Source organism: Pleurodeles waltl, chromosome 3_1 (genome assembly GCF_031143425.1).
Source record: "Pleurodeles waltl isolate 20211129_DDA chromosome 3_1, aPleWal1.hap1.20221129, whole genome shotgun sequence".
Taxonomy (NCBI): domain Eukaryota; kingdom Metazoa; phylum Chordata; class Amphibia; order Caudata; family Salamandridae; genus Pleurodeles; species Pleurodeles waltl.
Window position 1 is genome coordinate 1,347,831,757 of NC_090440.1, and position 23,162 is coordinate 1,347,854,918.

Genomic DNA, 23,162 nt, shown 5'->3' on the forward strand with positions numbered 1-23,162 from the left:
GTTGTCATCAGAGCGACAGTTGGGCAGCCTTTATTGCATCAGAACTTGGGGTAAAAGCTCCACAGTACAGTCTCCACTACTGTTGCCTTCTGTTGAAGTATTTTCAAGGTTGGACGGTACTGCTGTTATGCTTTTGCTGCCAGATCGCTTTATGAGTGGTGAGAGCTCACATTCATATCTTTGCCTTGTTAGTTTCCCAGCCTACCTGCTTTACAGGAGTGCATTATCCAGATATAGTGGGTTGTGTTGCTGAACACTGATACAATTTCTGCTATTTTACCTGCACATAGTTGGCTGGTTTTTATGAGCTCTGTGTAGACATTGTATTTCAGGCGATGTTGATGAGTTATGTTTGGAGGCATCTCGATACCTGTGTCGCCGTAGTCCCTAGAGGGGGTGCGATTGTTGGAGACTGCTGGGAAGGAGCTGGTGAAGCGCTACACGGGACTACAGCTCCCAGGAGCGCATGGGGAGCGCATGGGGAGTCTCAGCCGTGTACGTCCATCTGCCCATTGGTTGTTGACTCCCTATATTGCAGGTAGCCTACAGCTGCGCCCAGGACGAAGCCCGGATAAAGGGCGGACAGTTTGTGACGAGGTTCTGGTTTATACAGGCTGCTGACTTTTGTGACCTGTATACCTGTACACTGTGAGAGTTCATTAAGTGTTTTTTTTTTTTTGGGACTGTATGTAGGTTGTGTATATCACATTTTGTTTTCAAGCAGCCCTTATTATCTTATTATTCATGTGTAATTTGGAAAAGCCTTATTCAATTTTAAAGTGATAATTTGTGACTGTTAAGCATGTCAAAGCAAAAAGTCCCCTCTATACCCCAGACATTGGATAATTATTTAGTGAAGATTGTTAGTAAAATTAACTGCGAGAGGAGACAATCCCTAGGGCTTAGCAGCCCCCCCCCATTATCTAGTGTGCAACTTTCACCTGCTCCATTGGCTCTGGATGACAGTAGTAGTGTCTGCACTAATTCCGGTGTTCCTGATAGGGAAATGATTATGCAGAATACTTCTACCTTAGCCGATCTAGAGGTTTCTACTGATCCCATAGTGCAACATCCACCGACCCCACTACCTAGAGTGGTTAGAGCATGTAGAAAGACCCAGACTAAACGTGGGGGTGCTCGGCCCGCAAAAAAAAGATTAGTTAGCCCCCTCAAGAATCCAGATAAGGATGAGGATAATACGGCAAATATCGACAACGTTAAACTAGATGTAGAAAAAACAAAAAACTTAGTAAGTATTATTGACTTAAAGATTAAGGGTATTGTCAAACCTCTTATGGTAAAAATTGATCAGCTAACCGCGGAGGTTAATAGATTAGGCGATCTCCTCAAAAAAACACTGGTGGAAGCAGATAGTGTGTCAGCCCCAATAACAATAAGCAATCATGATACTCAGGTTGCTCCTCACGGTGATGTTACAGGTTTAGATATTAGTAGGAGTGTTGTACAGAACTACCCGACAGCACAGTCCTTAGCCTGTAATGATAGCCAGGTTGTTTTAGTACCTGATAGAAAAGAGGATTGGACTGAGGTAAGGCGCGCCATTAATCTCCCTCCTGACTGCGCACCATATGTGGTAGTTTTAGCTAATGTTCCCCCTGTTGCAAAGGGGAATCATCAGGAAACCCACGAGTCTTTAAAAAATAAAACTGTTTCCTGGATGCACAGGTATTGTGGATTCCCAACTGAACTTTCAGATCAAGTTCTGACTACCAGAAGGGTAAATTGGATAGGGAGCTCTAAGAAAAGTTTTAGTGGTGACTGTGTCATTATAAACTTTAAACACCCTCAACATGCTGCCACTGTATTATTAAGAGCTGCCTTATTACCAATTACTGATAATAATGTGTGTGCCCGCTCGCTTGCTTTCTTTTACAGCCATCATAATAATGCCCCTTATGGGAGTAGAGGAAGTAGATTATGCCCTGCTACACACAGGCTATACCCTGATATTTCAATGCAAAACCGGTTTCAACCCCTAAGTTCTCTGGATGCAAATGATTGACTTAATGAGGGAGGGCAGTTCTTACCCCAGGTGATTATTATTCCCTGTGTGGATATCGGTATAGACAATACCATGGCCCAAGAGATGCCCAACAACACAGAAATTGAATTGGCGGTGGATATAAGGGCACCGCCCGACTGTGGGGACATAAGCAATTCAAACCAGAATGCGAATTGGGGACGAAACAATGGCATGGTGCCTGATAGTAATTGTGTTAGGGGTAAGGATACTATTACTATTGTTTGTTGGAATGTGGCAGGGCTGAAATCGAAGGAGAGGGATCCGGGATGGTTAACGTTTGTTAATGCCCATGACATTTTATGTCTTCTAGAAACATGGTGTAAAGATGAAGTTAACTATGAGGGATTCGTTTCTTACAATTTACCGGCGTTGGGAGGTGGTATAGGTAGAGCGAAAGGCGGTCTCCTTATACTTGTAACGATCTGTCGTCCTATTGTGGTTAAAAAGTATATACCTGTAGGGGACCTTGTGCAGATCCTCTGGCTTGTGGATGACAAAGACCATAATGTTTTATTGATTAACTATTATAATAACATTTTTGATGTTACCCGGGTCAAAGTAGTAACAGACTTAGCCGGCGCTGTCGAAAATCTATGTCTGGAACAGAATGTTGTATTTGACTTCATCTGGGTAGGGGACTTCAATACTACTTTGTGCGATTTGTCTACACAAAGGGTTTGTGGGGTTACTAACAGTGCCGGCTGGGATGTCCCGCATTTTGGACATAATAGTTATGGGGAAGCACTGCATAAGTTCATGGGCTGCTATGACCTGGAAATAGTGGAGTGCTGTAAAGATGTTAATGGTTTACCCATTCCCACTTTTAAAAATTGGCACACCAGCTCGGTCATTGACCATGTGATCACATCTTCTAATATTAGTTCTTACTGTGATCCACCAAGAATTGAAGTAACTACCCTAAGTGACCACAACCGTATTATTCTGGACACTACCCTTTGGGCCGGTAGTTCGGTGGATGTGGGAATTATTATTTCTAATGTAGAACCACATAGGACTAACGGTGTAAGGCTAAGATGGATTGGTGAAAGAGCCGATGATTTAACTAGCTCCATAATTAATGAGAGCCTGCTGGACATTGCTTCTATTTTAAAAAATAGTTCTGACTCTGAGAGGGTTTTATATTGTTTTAACCAAATTAATAAAGCTATTGATGCCAAGTTTACCAGTCGCAATAGTAGGCAAAGTAGGAACGGACCGAGATGGTTTAATCACCTTTGCACTTCCGCACTAACTGGCCTCAAGCAGGCTTTAGCAGCGAGGCCCAGGGACAAAAAACTGGTAAATAAATTAAGAATGGAATATAAATGTGCGCTCAAACAGAGGAAGGGTGAACTGCAGCAACAGGCTTGGGATTCCCTCAACCAAGCTGCTGAATTATCAAATTGTACATTATTTTGGGCCACGGTCAACTCGCCTTTTCTAAGGGATGAAAAAACACCACAGTTGACTTCTAATGTTTCTAGCGAGGGTTGGATTGCACATTTCTCCAGCATTTTTGACTCTGATAAAGACAATGATCCTAGTCCCAATAAGTGGCCTACTCTGCCTTTGGATATATCCGTTAGTGAGGTCAAATATGGTATACGGGCTAGCAAAGGAGGGAAAGCTCAGGGCCCGGACGGGGTACCTATAGACGTTTATAAAGCTGCGCCAGATGTCTGGGGCCCCCTTTTAACCATTGTTTTTAATGTTGCCGTGTGTGCAGAGGCCCCTGTAACTTGGGGTGAATCAATCATTGTGCCAATTCATAAAAAGGGAAGTAGATCTGATGCTAAGAATTACCGCCCGATCTCTCTCCTTGACTCTTCAGTCAAGGTTATGAGTAGAGTGATGTTAGTAAGATTAGAGGAATGGGCTGAGCAGGATAGCATACTGGCTGATAGCCAGTATGGTTTTAGGAAGGGACGAGGTACGCTCGACCAGTGCATCAATCTTGATCTACTGATCGGGAAGTATACTGAAGCGAAACCCGGTTCCCTGTATCTTTGTTTTGCTGACCTGAGCAGCGCATTCGATATGGTAGATCATTCCATTTTATGGCCAACTCTGTTAAATTTAGGAGCCCCAGAAGGCATAATCTTTTTCCTCGCTAGGTTGTACGATAAATTGAAAACCAACGTACGTTTTGGAACCAGAGGAGAATGTACTCCAAAAATCTGTTTTACACGAGGAATTAGACAGGGTTGTGTTTTGGCACCTCTCTTATTTATTTTATTTATTAATGGAATTGATGATATTTTAAAAAAGGTTAATGCTGATGCTCCTCAGATCAACGGTGTTCCGGTGCCGGTGTTATTATATGCCGACGACGCTGTTTTACTCTCTCGAACACCTGTCGGATTACAACGACTAATGGATAGTTTTTCCTCCTTTATTAAAGATAGAAAACTAGTAATTAATAAGGGAAAAACGCATACCATGACCTGCGGAGCTAAAGCCAAAACGTTAAATGCCTTCTTTATAGACGGCGAAAAGGTGCAACAGGTGGATAAATTTTGTTACCTAGTTATTACCTTCTCTAACGACAGGAAATGGAACAATGAATTTAATAACATCCGGAATAAAATGGCAAAAAATGCTTATGGTATTTATAGATTTGCTGCAAAAGTTGGGGATCGTCGAACCAGGGATATGCTCAAGATTTACCAAGCTACATGTGTGACTATTGCTCTGTATGGGGCAGGAGTATGGGGTTATAGCTGTACCTACAACTTACAGTTGGAGGAAAATATGTTTTTAAAAAAGCTCCTGTTTTTGCCCATCTCTGCCTCAACTGAATTAAGCCATCGCGAATTAGCCATTAATTATTTAACTGATCTGATATCACTTAAACCATTGATGGTCTGGCGGTCTTTTTGGCTTGGCGATGAGAAGCTACTTAACAGAACTATTGTTGAGGATTGCCTACGTTTGGATAAATATCGAGATATTCCCTGGGTTAAATATGTTGTTGTCTGTTTTTCAGACATTTTTAATCTGAATATTTTAAATAATCCTAGTGCAGCAACCACGATCTCCAAATCAGAAATGAAAAGTATATTTCTAACTTATGCAGAAAGGAAACGAGCAACTATAGCCGGATCATTGTCCTCCGTCATTTTTTATAATAGATACAATCTAATGGAGGGTTTTCCATCTTACCTAACTATGGTGACTAGGAATTCACATAAATTCGTGCTAACCAGACTAAGATTTGGGATGGCACATTGTTTAGTAGCCCATCCAAACATTAAGAAACACCCGATTGGGCCATGTAGGTGCGATAATGTATCTACACAGAGCACTGTGCACCTTCTGCTGTTCTGTAAACTGTATACATGTTTTCGTATAGTATTTTTGAAACCTCTGTTTGTTAAATACGGAACACGTACAGTTAAACATGCCATGGCTTTAATTTTTAATCTGCAATCGGCAGATATTTGTTTTTATACTGCCACCTTTTTAAATCAGTGCCTCAATTCCAGGAAAAGTATGAGTTTTTAATGTATTTTATTATTCTTTTTATATATTTATGAATGACCATATGTATTACTCAATGAGCCATTAACTATAATTAATAACTGTAAGTTTTAATTGCAATGTCTTTGTAAATATGTACTGTTGTCTTTTTTTTTTCTCTTCTTTGTTCATGCTTTTATGGTCATTTATATGTGCCGAATAAAGCTTTATGAATTGAGTTGTGGGCATGTTGATACCCGTCTATATGGTATTTGTGGAAGGTTTTTTGTTCAATACGTTGTGCTGGATGTTTTGTGTGTATGCTTTAGCTGTAGGTAGTGTCACTAGCACCACGCTACACAACTCTGTAGTGTATCTAAGCTATCTGTACAGACATTTGTCTAATGTGTTCTTTTGGACGTCGAGTTTCTTGCGAATGTTCCTGACGGGCTACTAGTTTGTCTGCATATCAGAGCGGTTTTTGGTGCCTGACATGTTGTGTTCCTAGTCTGATGTTGGGCTGCCCTGTGGAACTGTGCAAAGAAAAATCGTGATTGTCTTGAGAACCATAGGTAAAACTCATTCGTAGGGCAAGTTTAAACTGAGAGGTGGTATTGAGTGAGACAACCTGGTTGGAACTTTGGCAGTTATTGGTTTGTTTGCAATTATGAGAACCAGGAGGTGTAAGCTCAGTGCCAATGGTATGAGTTCTGACGTCTAGTTGTAAAGTTAAATCTGGAGAAGAGAAAGCTCATTTTGCAAGTTAATGACATTGTAGGAGCTGGCTGAATGCAGGTGCAGGATTAGATACAAGACAAGTTTTTAATTCTGGAGAAGTGAATACTAGAGTTTGATAGGGCAATGTCTGGTAGTCTAATATCACAAAGTAATCATTTTAGTGTGAAGTTGTATTGTAGATGTGAGGAGAGACATGGGTGGTGGATGACGGATGCAGATGGGTGGATAGGAGTGATGTGATGGAAGGGACGGTGGCTAGAGAGTGGTCTTGGAAGGATTTCATATTGATGAATTGTTGGATGGTGGAGGGCTAGGAGGAGACTAGTTATTTAGATGAGTGACTGAAGGGCCGGTTTTGAATAGTTGAGTGAACCAGGAGAGGAAACGATGCGTGGTGAAGGGATAGTTGATTGGATATTACAGGATGAATACTCTGGGGTGGATAGACTGATGTGATGGAATGGACAGTTGGAAAGAGGATTGGTTCCACAAGGAAGAAGACTGACGGGAGCCCCTGCCCACCCTTACCCTATTGGTCTTTGTGGGGGATAAAAGGGCCTCCTACTCTTGGAGCTTTCTTTTTTTTTTTTTTCTCATTTTCTTGTGGCTAGGCTTGGGTGACCAAACTTGTCTGCTTCACTTTGGCTCTGTGATTCTGAGCTTGCTTTAATGCCCCTTCTGTGTCCCTATTTCTTGCAAATCCTTCCTCTGGAGACTCATTCTTGGCCTGGCCACTCCTCACCTTCTTTTGGTATCTACTCAACCACTTTGCCTAGCCTGGTTGTTCAGGTACAAGGTAGACAGGCTAAGGGTAACGTATTTGTAGACCTTCCATATTTGAGGCTGTTGGACCCTGGCTAAGAATGAAGACCAAGGTTTAGGCCGGAGTCACTTCCTTGCCTCCCTCCCTTATGTCCTACACACCCTCTTGTTAGTCGATCTGAAAGTATTCCTACACAGAATCAAATTACACCTGCTCCCTTTTAGGTGCTTTAAAATGATGACATCAAGGGCTTGAGCTATCTCTACTCTCAACAAACCTAACAACCTATCTTCTTATATAATTTCCAGTCCAAGGAGCTACTATGTCTCATCTTTAAGTGTACTCCTTGTAGCTGATCCCTGGTAGTGTGACAGCTTTTTTTTTAATATACAAATGGTGGAGCATAACAGCACAAGGGGATGGGGGTGCTGATATATAGGGTCTATTGATCAATTAACTGGGTATCCAGTGGATAGGCTTTGTTGCTCCTGGTTAATACCAAATATTATTTTGACAAAACAGTCTCTTAGAGTATGGGGTTTCTGTCTTTCTTGGGCCAAGCAATCTCTCCTAGGGTGGAGCTCCCGTTGCTCGGAGGTTAGGGGAGAGATCTGAACAGTGCACCCCCTTAGTTGCCTTACTCTGTCTTCAGGGGTTAGCCTTTCTGTTGCATGTTAAATAACTCCATATAGTATATCCATTTGGCTTAACAGTTGTCTCCAGAGTTTTTTGTTGTTGTCGTTCATGGGTCTTTTTAAGGGTAGATTTTCATTTGGCTGTTGTGCGGGAGATTGGGGCAGGGCTGACTCCATATAGAATCCATTGTTTGCTTATCCGTATCTCTATGCGTTGGGTTTGTGTTGCACTAGTGCCAGCTCTGTAGGGCTTCTAGGTAGTTTATGGTATTTACTGATATCACTGTTCCTTCAGTGTGATATCAAATAGTTGGTACTAACTTGCCTTACTTTTTGCCTTATAACATATTTTATGCCTAAGCATCTTGTTCCTCACACTTCTTGCTTCAGGTTTATTCATAGATGGAGCAACACAATCAAGATAAGAGCACAACTTTGGTCCTTACCCGTGACACCTACACACTTACACTGCTCATATATGCCATATGTCAGACGTGCGTGCAAAGCATTTCCATTTAGTAGAGTGTTATCTGTCTGTAAAATGCTTCAGCGCCTTATCGGGGATAAGAAATGCAGATGCTGAGGAACCATACAAAGAAGCGTCAGAGACGCTGAACATATAAACAGAGGCATGTACAGGCACAGGTGAGAACTTCATTTTTAAAACATAATGGACCCATCCCAATCAGGCCTCCGAGCCAACCACAGCACAGAGACAACTCTGATAGATGACATCTGCACTCTTCTCGACAGAGAAGAAGCAGCTGCCTTGATCCTGCTCGACCTCTCCACATTCTTTGACACTGTTTCCCATCACACACTTATCGATCAACTACGCCAGATTGGGATCACAGACGATGTGCTCAGATGCATGGCATCCTTTCTCATAGGACTTACCCAGGGAGTCCACCCCCCCTTTTACCTCACAAGACAAGCACACCATCTGCGGCGTCCCCCAAGGCTCCTCCCTTAGCGCAACCCTCTTTAACATCTACATGACACCACTTGCAGACATCATCAGATCGCACAACCTCAACATCATCTACACGCAGCTCATCCTATCGCTCTTGGCAGACCCCACCCTGATGAAGACCAACTTCCACAACTGTATCAAGAATGTATCAGCCTGGATGAGGAATAACTGCCTGAAGCTCACACAGACAAGACTCTTCCCTCTGGGACAACTGAACTCGGCCCCACACCGAAAGATCATGCTCGCAACCTCAACATCATCCTCTACAATGAACTCTCATCGAAATACCAGGTGAGTGCTGTTTCCCCAGCCTGCTTCCACACGCTCCGCAAAGTTTTTAAGTGGCTCCTCATCTGCACCAGAAAGACAGTGACGCAGGCCTTCATCACCAGCCGACTGGACTACGCCAACACACTCTGTGCAGGCAGCACTTTCAAACTCATGCAGAGACTCGAGACTGTTCAAAACGCAGTCGCCAGACTGATCCCCTACCTGCCCAAGAGAACCTACATCACCCATCACCTGAAGGACCTCCACTGGCTCCTGATCCAGAAGAAGTGTAATTTCAGACTCCAGACCTACGCCTAAAAAGTCTTGCACGACCAAGGACCTGCATACCTGAACCACTGCCTGCACTTCTACCAACCTCCGCTCCACACACCATGCCCTTGCAAAGATACAGCGCACATGCCGCTGACGCTCCTTCTCCTACCTCGCCACCAAAGCCTGGAATGCCCTCAACCTCTGCACTGCACCCTCGCTAACTCACTTCAGGAAGGGGCTCAAGGCCTGGCTCTTAAACTAACACCTGCAGCAAGTGTTTGGATACTCACATGAATGACAAGCCACGCTATACAAGTACTACCTGATTGATTGGTGTACATTTGGTAGTGGACGCTCACTCTCTGATAACTCCACACCAGCAATTTTTTTTTTTTTATACGGAACACAGAAATGTTTTAAATGTTTTTTAAAGCTATTCAAAAAATGTCTCAAATCCTTCTTTATAGGGAAATTGCTGGTATGAATTTGTATAGGCTTGGGTCCCTTCCTTGGGAATTTGGGTGGATGGGAGGTAATTAATTGCCTAACTGTAAAGCATAGGGATCACAAGCTATTGATGTAGGAATCACACGGGAAAATTCCCTTTTGTTTAATAGAAATTATGCTTATGACATTTTGATATCTCAATTCTGTGCTATTTTTGCACTTTTAACATGGCACTTTTTGGAACCAGCAGTTTTTTAAGGTCCTTTCGCAAGGATGGTAATTGTTACTCTTGATCTGTTATGAAATGTTTTAGTTTAACCCCTTGTGGGCCACGGACGCAATGGTTACGTCCATGGCTGCACCTCTCAGGTGCCACGGACGTAACCATTAAATTGTGTTTAGGACATTTCTGCCCCCATTGGAGGCAGATCAGCCTATTTTTGTTAGGCCAATCTGCTCCGAAGGGGGCAGAAAGCACTAGACACCAGGGATTGGTGTGTGTGTGTTTTGTTTGGGGGGCTGCCCATTGGGCAAGGATCACTCCCCATGGGGCACATTACTGTTGGCACATTACTGTTGGCCATATCTAAACCCCTCCCCTCCCCCCCCCTGCCTTGGGGGCAGATCGACCTATTTTTGGAAGGCCCATCTGCCCACTAGAGACCAGGAAAGATTTTTTTTTCAAAATAAGAGGGAGGGGGTATGCCCCCCCCCCAAATAAAGGGGGCCAAAGTTGTTCTGCCCACCAGTGGGCGGATGGGGTGGTGGCTACCAACTAGTATGGGCCTGGTTATGCCCTCACCCCAACTGAAGGGGGTAACAGTCTTTCAGCTCTCCCCCACACACTAAAACATCTTATCCCATGGCAAGCAAGAGGACATTTGATTATTTGGGGTTTTGGTTTTACATTTGGGCCATGAGAGCTTGGTAACTCTCAAAATCATCCCACTTGGAATGGTGAGGGCTGCACTTTTTTGACTTTGGGACGCTGCAAAGTAGAAAAATCCACAAGACCCAGACACATCTGAAAACTAAACATCTGATTGATTCCAGGGTGGTGTGCTTCACATGCACCTCGCACCATTTCCCCACATTTTTGTAATGGAATCTGCAGGAATCCACAAAATTCCTGCCATCCAACATTGTCTCATCTATACCGATAAAAATTCTGCTGCACTTGTCAGCCTAAAAATGAAACTGCCCTTTTGGACACGCTTTGGTTCTCTCTCAATTTCGACATGTTTTTGACTCTTCCCTGTCACAGGCACTTGGCCCACCTACACAAGTGAGGTATCATTTTTACCGGGAGACTGAGGGGAATGTTGTTTTTATTTTAGCTAAATTTGAGGTTTGCTGAGGATTCTGGGTAAGAAAACATTGGGGGGATCCACGCAAGTCACACCTCCCTGAACTCCTTCGGGTGTCTAGTTTTCAGAAATGTCTGGGTTTGGTAGATTTCCCTAGATGGCTGCTGAGCCCGGGACCAAAAACACAGGTTCCCCCCCCCCCCCACCCCCCCAAAAAAAACCAGGTAGTTTTGTATTTTGATGTGTCAGGATAGTGTTTTGGGGCATTTCCTATCGCGGGCACTAGGCCTACTCACACAAGTGAGGTACCATTTTTATCGGGAGACTTGGGGGGGGGAAAGCTGGGTGGCAGGAAATTCGTAGCTCCTCTGAGATTCCAGAACTTTCTGTCACCGAAATTAGAGTAAAATGTGCTTTTTTTGGCCAAATTTTGAGGTTTGCAAAGGATTCTGGTTAACAGAACCTGGTCAGAGCCCCAAAAGTCACCCCATCTTGGATTCCCCTAGGTGTCTAGTTTTCAAAAATGCACAGGTTTGCTAGGTTGCCCTACGTGCCGACTGAGCTAGAGGCCAAAATCCACAGCTATGCACTTTGCAAAAAAAAAGCTCTGTTTTCTTTGGGAAAATGTGATGTGTCTACGTTGTGTTTTGGGGAATTTCCTGTTGTGGGCGCTAGGCCTACCCACACAAGTGAGGTACCATTTTTATCAGGAGACTTGTGGGAACGCTGCGTGTAAGGAAATGTGTAGCTTCTATCAGATTCCAAAACTTTCTGTCACCGAAATGAGAGGAAAATGTGTTTTTTTGGCCAGATTCTGAGGTTTGCAAATGATTCTGGGTAACAGACCCTGGTCAAAGCCCCACAAGTCATTCCATCTTGGATTCCCCTAGGTGTCTAGTTTTAAAAAATGCACAGGTTTTGTAGGTTTCCCTAGGTACCGGCTGAGCTAGAGGCCAAAATCTACAGCTAGGCACTTTGCAAAAAACATGTCAGATTTCAATGTAAAAATGTGATGTGATCATGTTGTGTTTCCTGTCGCGAGCATTAGGCCTACCCACGCAAGTGAGGTCCCATTTTTATCGGGAGACTTGGGGGAACATAGAATAGCAAAGCAAGTGTTATTGCCCCTTGTCTTTCTCTACATTTTGTCCTTCCAAATGTAAGACAGTGTGTAAAAAAGACGTCTATTTGAAAAATGCCCTGTAATTCACATGCTAGTATGGGCACCCTGGAATTCAGAGATGTGCAAATAACCACTGCTTCTCAGCACCTTATCTTGTGCCCGTTTTGGAAATACAAAGGTTTTCTTCATACCTATTTTTCACTTTTTATATTTCAGCAAATGAATTGCTGTTTACCAGGTATAGAATGAAAACCCGTTGCAAAGTGCAGCTCATTTATTGCCTCTGAGTACCTGGGGGTCTTGATGAACATACAAGCCCTATATATCCCCGCAACCAGAGGAGTCCAGCAGACGTAACCGTATATTGCTTTAAAAAATCTGACATCGCAGGAAAAAGTTAGAGTGAAACATGGAGAAAAATGGCTGTTTTCTTTTTTTTTCACCTCAATTTCAATATTTTTTTTATTTCAGGTGTTATTGTCTGTAGGAAACACTTGTAGGATCTACACAAATTACCCTTTGCTGAATTCAGAATTTTGTCTACCTCTCAGAAATGTTTAGCTTTCTGGGATCCAGCAGTGGTTTCACACCCATTTCTGTCACTAAGTGGAAGGAGGCTGAAAGCACAAAAAATAGTAAAAATGGGGTATGTCCCAGGAAAATGCCAAAATTGTGTTGAAAAATTGTTTTTTCTGATTCAAGTCTTCATGTTCCTGAAAGCTGGGAAGATGGTGATTTTAGTACCACAAACCCTTTGATGCCGTTTTCAGAGAAAAACCACAAGCCTTCTTCTGCAGCCCTTTTTCCCCATTTAAAAAAAAAATTCTTGGTCTCCTTCAGGGGAACCCACAAAGCCTGGGTATCTCTAAAATCCCTAGGATGTTGGAAAAAAAGGATGCAAATTTGGCGTGGGTAGTTTATGTGGAAAAAGAGTTATGAGGGTCTTAGTGTGAACTGCCCAAAATAGCCAAAAAAAAGGCTTGGCACCTGAGGGGGAAAAGGCCTGGCAGCAAAGGGGTTAAATATATTATTTTTAAATTGTTCTTATTTCGTAATGAAAAATTGCTCCCTTTTCTGTGGACCTCGTTTGAGATCCAAATCTTAAATAAATAAGTACGCCTTGCGTAGGTGACAAGACAGTGCTGTACAAGCTTTGGTGACCAGTAGTTATACACTGCAGGAAAAGGTGAAAATTCATATACAGTGTGCAGGCTGATACCAGTGCGACCATGTACATTGTGCAGACTCTGGCGATGAGCAAACTTACGTTGTATTGGAATGGGTGCTTAAAAATTAAATATAGGGTACAGACAGTCATGCTAGCAAACTTGCACAATGCTCGGGTTTTTTGTTTTTTTTGTTCCTCCACACTGCATGTGTTTTGGGGCCCACTTCACATTTTATGCTTCTTAGGTTATACCAGTTTTAGGCCCGTTGGTAGCTTATGAGCTAATGGGTTCTCAATTGGCAGAGTCAAACTGAAAAGCAGGCCTGTGCCTCTAAAGACCAACAGAGCTGAAATGGACTCAGCCACGGGCCAGATTGTTACCATTTCCGTTGACTCCATCTAAAGACTTGTGTACTTTTGTTGAGCCATGTCAGAAATTGGGTCTCTAATTGGCAGTGGTCTGCACCCTGTCCAAGTAGGGACTCACTCGACTCAGTCTAAGGGAGCCACACAGCTAAGATAACCCCTGCACACCCCCTTACCAGCTCGGCACGAGCAGTCAGGCTTATTACAGAGGCAGTGTGTCAAATATTTGTACACACACAGTAACACAGTGAAAACACCAAAAAAGTACCCGACACCAGTTGAGAGAAATACCCAATGTTTATCTGAGTAAAACAAGGCCAAAACTCCAACATACTCAAGCAAAGATAAACATTTTTAAAGACAATATCTCATCAAAGCGCTTAGAAACACAATAGCTCCAACTAGGGCTGTCGGGACACCTTGACGGAGTCATTCTCAAAAGTGTGATGCCACTCGCATGGGAGTGCGGGCCAGTCACAGTCTCATGGACCACAGTAAAGTACCTTTGGAAAATGATGAAACAAATACATTTTGCGGAGTCTGGGAGTTGAGGAGTCACAATTGTTGCACTCAGTGGGGACCAGTGAGGGGACAGGCGTGGCGTGCAGTCAGACAGTGGCGCAGAGTCTCAGCGGCACCAGTTCTGAAGTTTCTCTTGAGTCAATGTACTTGGTTTCTTCTTGGACGCACCAGAGCTCACTCCCAAGGGCCCAATTTGGTACTGCTTGGCAAGGAAGGACCCAGATGAAATCTTTGTCCCTGAGACTTCTTACCAAAAGGCAAGCTCAGTCCAAGCCCTTGAAGAACATTTGGAAGGAGGATGTAGAAAGCAAAATCCAGTCCTTTCACTACCAGACAGAAGCAGCAAGCAGCAGGCCAGTACTACAAAGCAACAGGCAGAGTGGCAGTCTCTCCTACAGCTTCCAGCTCATTTTCGTGGCAGAATGTCCTCAGACCAGGAGTGTTCTAAAGTTGTGGTCTCAGAGGTCCAATACTTATACCTATTTCTACCTTTGAAGTAGGCAAACTTCAAAGGACAGTCTTTATAGTGCACAAGACCCTGCCTTTCCTGCCCTGGCCCCAGACATACTCCAGGGAGTTAGAGACTACTCTGCGTAAAGACAGGGACAGCCTTATTCAGGTGCAAGTGTCCACTCCTCCCAACGCTCTGGCCCAGGAAGACCCATCAGGATATGCAGGGCACACCTCAGCTCCCTTTGTGTGACCATCTAGAGTGAATTCAAAAACAGCCCAACTGTCATTCTGACCCAATTGTGTATTCCACAGACAGGCAGAGGCACAGAATGGCTAAGGAAGTAAATCCCCACTTCCTAAAAGTGGCATTTTAAAACTTAAAATTCAAAAACCAATTTCACCAAAAGATGTATTTTTAAAGTGTGATTTCAAAGACCCCAAACTCCAAATCTCTATCTGCTCCCAATGGGAAAATACACTTAAAATATATTTCATGGCAGTCCTCATGTTAACCCATGGGAGAGATAGTCCTTGCAATAGTGAAAAACAAATTTAGCAGTATTTCACTATCAGGATATGTAAAACACAGCGGTACATGTACTGCCTTTTAAATACACTGCACCTACCCATAGGGCTGCCTTGGGCCTACATTAGGGGTGACTTACATGTAGTAAAAGGGAAGTTTCGGACCTGCAAGTGGATTCACTTGCCAGATCGAAATGGCAGTTTAAAACTGCACCCACAGACACTGCAGTAGCAGGCCTATGACATGGTTACAAGGCTGCTCATGTGGGTGGCACTATCTGTGCAGCAGGCCCACCAGATTTACAGGCCCTGGGCACCCATGGTGCACTATACTAGGGACTCGCTAGTAAATCAGATATGCCAATCATGGATAAAACAATCACCAATACAATTTAGACAGAAAGAACTTGCACTTTAGCACCGGTCAGCAGTGGTAAAGTGTCCAGGCAACTAAACCCAGCAAAAACGAAATGCAGCACACAGTCAAAACATGATGGCAGAGGCAAAAAGTTTGGGAATATCCCTGCAAAAAGGGCCATTTCCAACAAGCCACACCAGAGAGACGGTGTATGATGCTACAAATACTGTGTTCTGTGCTTGTGTGTGTGTGTGTGTGTGTGTGTGAGGGGCATGCCTTGAAATGATTGCATGTGATGCAACACATTTTGTACCATTGCACTGAGGGGCGTGTTGGAGGGTTTGTCTGATTCCACAGCCTTTGCATCCAAAGTCACGCATGGGCTTTCTGTATTACTGTATGATTACAGACAAGACATATGTGTGTAAGAGACAGCGAGAGATGTGCTACAGACACGATGCAGGATGCCACAATGTGTACGTCTGACTTGCAGTGGACTGTGTTTGATGTTGTATGCTATATTATGTGTTACTTTATGGGATGCCGGCGAGGGTGGGTCTACTGCGTGTGTGTGATGTCTTTGTAACTATTGCCTTCGACTTTGTGTGTTAACACACCAGTGTTAGAGGCGTACGTGTATGATGCTACTGCCATCGCCGTTTTGTCGAGGGGGTGGGGGGCGTTTAAGACATGCTCCTGCTCCAGATAGTGGAATTCGATAAACAATGGATGGGTGTAGCCGCTGCCTGCCCGTTAGAACTCCAAGGAGTGTGTGTGATGCTACAACTGTGTGTGTGGTGTTGCTGCGGCCTATAGTCTGTATGGGAGACGCCGCAGACTGTGAGAATGTGTGCTTGCAAGATGCCAGAGTTTCTGTGAAGCCACCGCCTTAGTAATGCCGCAGACTGTGGCCCTTGGGAGTCGTAACCCTAAACACCCTGATGTAAATCCTGAAGTGCAGAACGTTTTAAACGCGCACTGTCTTAACGCAGTCCTGGAGCCAGGGAGGCCGCGGGTCCTGCGTCTGGCGCTGCACTTAGTCCGACACCCCAGTGCAAGGCCCTGACTGGGTATAAAAGTCGGCCTTGCTGTCGGCGTCTGCAGGATTAGAAGTCCTGCACCCACACCTGCTGTGCCACAGTGCGGTTTCCCGCCCTGGAGTCTGGTGCGGCTACACCCTGTGCAATCTCCCCGAGCAGCCCTCCCGGCCCTCGCTCACTTGGCCTCTTATCTCTCAGCCCACCTTACCCAGGAAGGGCTGTGGCTTTGGGAGATGGTGCTTCAAAGCACTTGGTGTGTTCCAGTGAGCGACAGAAGCAGGGTTCCAGTCGCAGTCTGCTCCTCGCGCCCCTGTGCTCAGCTCTTCCTCGCACTATCCCGCCTTTCTATCCGAGGTGTCCGGAACCTTTAAAGCTCACCTTTGTCCTACATAGGTCGGAATTCGGCGACTACAGATGGAGGAGCAGCCTCTAAGCAACGGCCAGGTGAATGAGGGGGGTGCTTCACGTTGTAATAAGTTCAAATATTTATCGACCGCACATGCTCAGTAGACCTGGATCTTGGCGCTGTTATATTTCAGCCCATAAGGGCAACCGAAAACTGAAAAACCCTATATGGAGGAAGGTGGGGAGGGTCTCATTATTTTCCCGACACATGATTCTTAAGGGGGGGGGGAGGTCTGGTGGAGGCTTGGAAGGTGGGATTGAGTATTTTCCGTTCAGTTTTCTGATTTTTGTCTCTGCAGGATACCGCTATCTGCCAAAATCGCATTATCCGCGTGGGGACCAGGAAGAGCCAGGTGAGTTTTGGTGGTTTTGTGCCATTTGCTTAAGTAAAAGCCAATTGTCAGGAGAGATCTACGCCCTAAATCATTTTTATAGCCTCATCACTACCAAGAGTGGGACTGGAGTTTGTGTGCAGGGGGGAGAGAGAGGTGTGGGGGGGGGGCGGGGGGCGGGGGTGGAGGAGGAGTGAACCACGAAGAGTTAAGGACTGCCGAATCATGTTATTTACCTGCCAGAGATGTGGCTAAAATGAAGTAATGCATTTAATTATTAGTTATCTCTGCAGCTGGAAACCTGTTTTCAATCAGGGTGCTGGTAGGTGACGAATACCAACTTTTCTGGTTTTACTGTTGTCAGACTGTAGCTTTCAAACTGTCATGGAACCACCCATGTAATTAATATAGGCGTTCCAGGTGCTTAGTTTCAGCAGATAATATTAAAGAAAATGCAAATCGAGTTTATTTTATCCGCCAATAGGTTAGATCGTTTCCTGTAAATTGTTCCCGTTGACATTCACACCCAAATTACCCTTGAAGTGGGTGTCTGTTGGGTTGGGGTCGAGGAGTTTGGTCGATGTTATCTTCGAAGCGAAAACTCACTGCACATGCATATCTTTCTGCGGCGCGCTCTCTCTCTCTCTCTCTCTCTCTTTTCCCATTTATTTCGTTTGCATTTTAATTCTCCCCAACCTTTCTCTTTAGCTTGCTCCCCCTATACCCCACTTTTTTCTCTTGCACCACATCTATTAGTATATCGTTTTCTAGCATTTCCCTCTTTTTCTCGCTGTCTGATTGCTCTTTCTGCATCTCCCTCTCGATCTGTCACTCTTTTTCGTCGTTTCCCGCGCTTTAACTCCGTCACCTGGTCTCGTTGCTCGCTCTGTCCCTCCCTGCCCATCTTTTTCCATCTTCCTCCTCAGCTCCTGCAGGTTTACTATATTCCTTGGTTACTGGTACTTTAACTCTTACTCTTCCTGTCCCAATTGCCCGATAATCTTTCTGCTGCTCATAATTCCGGGGTCCTTCTTACCCATAATGCCCTCGCGCTCCTTCCTGTGAGAAATTACCTTTTGAGGAAGCTCACTCCACACAGTGAAAGGAGTCCTTCCTCATCCCTGCCCATCTCCTTTGCTTGTTTCTTCTCTTCTACCCCCTCTTTTTCATGTCTCTTGTCGTCACTTTGAGACAGCATTTGAGTGGTGTAAGATGCTATACGAATAAACAACGTATTGTACATGTGAGGACTACAAGAACCAGAATGCAAAGGTGTATACCCCGGATTCGATCAGCTACTCCAGATGTGCGTAAATTGAATACTGTTCCCTCCTTTTAGCTGGGTGCTTAGCCCGTGGAATGAGTCGGAGTTTCGGTTGTGGGAGTTAGTTTTGCTGCTCCTTAAAGTGACTGGGATCTCCCGAACGCCCTCAAGTGGACCCCAGGGGAACCATTTGTCTGATTCTGTACTTTTATTTAACAATCTAACTGGCGCTGGAAATTGTAGTCCTGGATCACTTCGGATGAACCAAATGACCAAAGAACATTATTGTGGGCTCTAAAAAAGCAAGCCCAGTACTGTTATCCAAAGGGCACCTGTGCCCATTAGATGGAACCCTGTATGTGTTGGTCTCTGTATTGTATTGTTGATTTCAGTGGTATAATTCAAATTGATCCCCCCCCCCCCCCCAAAAAAAAAAACTGCAGAATATGATGAGATCTCCCCACTAAGTCTCTCATATCTTACAGATAATAATTCGCTTTGACCCCAAATGCCCCCCTGTGAAGGTTTGGGGGCTCCTAAAGCGTTTGGGCACACCCCAGGGCCTGCTCTGGCAGAAAGTGTGTGTGGGGTTCTGGCACGGCTGAGGTGGGTTGAAAGTGCCAGCCTGCCTTTCAGGTCTTTATGACAGGCAAATGCAGCGGGGATAGGTGGTGGGGGCGCACCCACTGTACATCACCTCATGTTGCACATAACCAGTAGTCTTCCCAGCATCTTTTTTTATGCCCTTGCGCCCACTTTGCAGTAAGGCACCGGTGCATTGGCAGAGGCCTTCCCTTAGCATGGACCAGTGCCCACATGCATATAAGGAACTGCCCTATAAAGACCGCGACAGGCCAAACTTGGGCATTAAGGCAATGGATGTTGCAGATGGAGTAAATAAAGCACTCCCACGCCTAATACCAAAGTGGCCCCGGCTCTAAAAAGGGGATGAACAGATCACTCTGTGGAATGCGGTTCTGGGGTAAATGTCTCCATTTGATAGGGTCAGTGGTCTCCCGAGTCCAGACTCTGCGCTCGCACTGTGCGTCTTGGTCAAGTCGATGGGTCAGGTCACTTCTATCGCTCACCCTCACCAAACGCTCCTTTAGCGCCTCATGGATATTGTGTTGAATGGTTTGTTCTCTCCTGGTGCAGCTGGCTCGGATCCAGACGGACAGCGTGGTGGAAATGCTCAGCCAGCGGTTCCCTGAAGCGAAGTTTGAGATCGGTGAGTATGATTTGTGCGTCAGAGGATGGGCTGCAGTGCGGCAGATCACTAGTGGGAAGGGATGCTCTAGTATTTCACCTTCGTGCCTCTCTCTGCTCCCTACAGTTGCCATGTCGACCACAGGAGACAAGATCCTGGATACAGCGCTGTCCAAGGTAACGTGGCGGGCGTGGGTGTTGTTCCAGCACCTACAACACTAGTTATGTAGAGATCACTGCGTCCAGCGAGATTGCTTAGGGGGGTAATACACCTCTGTCATATATTTGGTGGGACACCTTTGTCTTTGTGTCCTTTCGCACATCTGCCAGTTGGTCTCCCGTCATAAGAGTGAGCCAGTCCTGGATTCTCATCCTAGTGCAGTCAGCATGCTGGATTCAAAGTTGGTGTGTATTTCAGCCATAAGTGTGGGCCTGCAGGTTGCATCATGCTTAGTGCTGGCAGAAAGCCAGCCTCTCTGCACGGCCAGTTGAAGCCAGTTACTTAGACGGACACAGCACAGGTGTCCGTCTAAGTAAGATAGCTCATTATGTTAATGACCCTCATTCGGGTATCCATATGCGATCTGCTGGTCTAAATCCCAAGCAGAGTAATATAGCTTAGTGGGTTAGTGCTCACGCTGAGAAATATTTCTCGCCTGCAGTTTCCAGTCTTAGATTGTCTGGTGAAAAAGTGAGTACCGTCGACCTCGTTGATAGTAAGGTAGTATTCGTGCAAGAGAGTATGCTATTTTTAATATGCCGTGTGCACATATTCTGTAGTAACTCAGCTTGTCTGTGCTTTATGTTCAGATTGGAGAGAAGAGTCTGTTCACGAAGGAGCTGGAGACTGCGCTGGAGAAGAATGAGTAAGTTATTGCTTCGGTGTGATGCGGATGATGTGAGAGGCCCTCCAGGGCTGCAACCATGCCACATTAAAATAAAAAACGCCCAGTACATCATTCCCTCGTAAATTAATTTAGAAACATTTCTCTTCTTCCGGTGTCCTAACATCTGCCGTGCTCCGGCACTACTGTACCTACGTCGCCTACATCGGATCTAGGTGATCATGTATGCCGCTGACGTTTCTCGGGCCCCTAATCCTGCCAGGAGACCTGGGTGGTTGCAGCCTTGCACGGCTCCTCCCTCTGAGCTGTTTCCGCTCTCTCATCTGTACTGTCCTTTCTCTCTGACCTGTGGTCCCCCCCTCTCTACCCATGTCTTGTGCCCTCTAACGTCGGCCATATTTCTCTCTATCTTGCTGTATCTATTTACCGATACCCCCGGCTTATGGCAGCTCTCTGCTTGCTCCCTCATTTGTGCTATCTTTCACTTGCACACTCTGCCTCTTTTTTCTCTCTTGTGTCTTTATTTATCGTTTTCTATCTTTTCTTTCTCTTTCTTCAGTTCCTATACTCTCTCAAATATTTTTCATTCGACGAACATCTCCTTGTTTTCTCATGAAAATCTTCTCCAGCGCGGCCGGTCAACCATCATAGACATAATTCTGTGGCTGCCAAACATCTGCCCTAAACATTTCCATTCAGTTGGAGAATGGGATTTAGGCGTGTGCTGTCAAAAGACTACCGGAGTGACTTGTGCACACACAGTATGGAATTCATGGCTTACGGTATAGTTTCTGTAACTACTCAATCCATCAGTTTCTCTAGTGGTTCCTAACCTATGATCAGTGCACCCCTGGAGATCCGCAGCACCCACTCCGGGGATCTGTGACTGTTTAGAAAATTAAACAATATTAGCAGATCAATAAAGTTTATGTAAATTAAATGTAAAATCGAAAATATTCTGTAAATATGAAGGAATTTTAAAATGGGAGGCTAAAATTAGGATGGATAAAATTAACTAGATCTGTGGGAGCAGCCCAAGTACACCAATCATAATACAGAAATGATGATGAGCGGCCTCAATTAAAGCAGAAGAGAGAGCACACATTAGGAGCAGAAAAAAAGACAAAGTGATATGTTAGAACCTAGTATAAGCTTTGTCATTTAGAATTAAAAAGAAATCTAGAAAAGCTTCAAAACTCCCATTAAATTAAAATATAGATTTTTTTTTTCTTCTGTATTTGTGAATTAGATTAAAATATTTAACCATTTGTGAATGTGTTTGATGTATACTTATTTCTTATTTTTGTGTATTATTTTGAGGTTCAGATCCTAGAATTGAGTTGGGCTGGAGTTCCTAGCGTCCAGTAATGCCAGAGTGGGGTCCCTGGATTCCAATAATGACTTAGTGGGGACCCAGAGAAGTCAAAAGGTTAGGAACCACTGCTCTAGAGCATTCCCTTCAGTGTGATATAAGGCTATGGGCTTTTGCCCTATACTCACCATCGCCAAAACGTTCCTTTTTCCTTTTATTGAAACAAATTGGACCCCATTTTCAGAAATGATTTAATGAGATATATTTTCCCAGTAAAACAAGCCCTCCCCAAAAAACTAAATTACAATGTGAGTAGTCACACTTCCACCTCCTAAACGTTTGGCCATTCCGAGGAGTAGGCAACTAAACATAAACATAAGGTCCTTCTGATATATAGCCTCAAATGTTTCAAAAGCAGACATAGCCAGTTTGTTCCAGTGACAGTGTAAAAATTCTGTAGACGATGTGATTAATTTTGCAAGGATCAATGGACTTACCGCTTATAGAAATTTACTACATTCTCTTATTCCCCATATCAAAGTCAGCATCTTAACCAGGGCACCAAACATTATCTTCTGCGTTAGCTGCTAGAAATCCCCACAACACCTCCATCCTCTTAGTCATTAATAATTTTGCATAAATTGCAAGGAGGAACAGCTTTGCCATCGTGCATTCATTTTAAAATGCAGTCGACAGACGCTGTTCTTCCAGCATCCCAGTTCCCATCTCCTATTTGAAATATCAGACTGACACTGACAAGAAATCCGCAGTTATATCCTTGGTGGTAAAACAGACTCACATCCCCACTCTTCGCATTCCTTAGTAAAATCAGAAGGCGTGACTTAAAGTCAGAATATGTATCCTTTTTTTTTTTTCTGAAATCAAAATTGTGGAGAAAGCTTATTGAACAGTGGTTTGTGGTCCATTCAGATTGTCAACTTCATAAAAATGTGTAGAAACGTTCAATAGGTCTTGTGCAAGATGACAATTGTCTTTCTCAATTACAGAATAGTTTCTTTCACAGGCATTCAGTGTTCCTAAACCATATGCCACCATTTACCTTTTGGTCTGTTATTTTTGAGACCACACTGCCCCCAAACTATAGTTGCTGACTTAAGGCAGTTCATCAACAATGCATCACTTTGAACATGTAGCCTTTACAATTTCATTTTGATTAAATCAGATGCCTTGTTCTGCCCGGGTCCCCAACAAAACAATGCATTTTTCTTCTATCGGTGTCTAGACGGTTCCACTTTGGTTCCTTCACATTCCACCCAGCCACCCGTTCTTTACAGCATGAATCTAATGCTCTAACAAAGGCATCTACTAGATTG

The 23,162-nt window shown here is 44.3% G+C and overlaps 1 protein-coding gene across 6 annotated transcripts in view; it reads left to right on the top strand.

The window, feature by feature from the left end:
• HMBS (hydroxymethylbilane synthase) overlaps positions 1-23,162 on the top strand; it is a 43,448-nt gene that overhangs the window by 3,334 nt on the left and 16,952 nt on the right. For 5 of the 6 annotated variants that reach the window (XM_069224810.1, XM_069224812.1, XM_069224813.1 and 2 more), the window contains 4 exons: positions 17,169-17,222; positions 19,621-19,693; positions 19,799-19,848; positions 20,482-20,537. In XM_069224810.1, the coding sequence (XP_069080911.1) occupies positions 17,169-17,222; positions 19,621-19,693; positions 19,799-19,848; positions 20,482-20,537 (233 nt within the window). Of the gene's footprint in view, positions 1-16,736; positions 16,909-17,168; positions 17,223-19,620; positions 19,694-19,798; positions 19,849-20,481; positions 20,538-23,162 lie in introns of those variants that run through there. The other variant, XM_069224811.1, reaches the window with a different exon arrangement.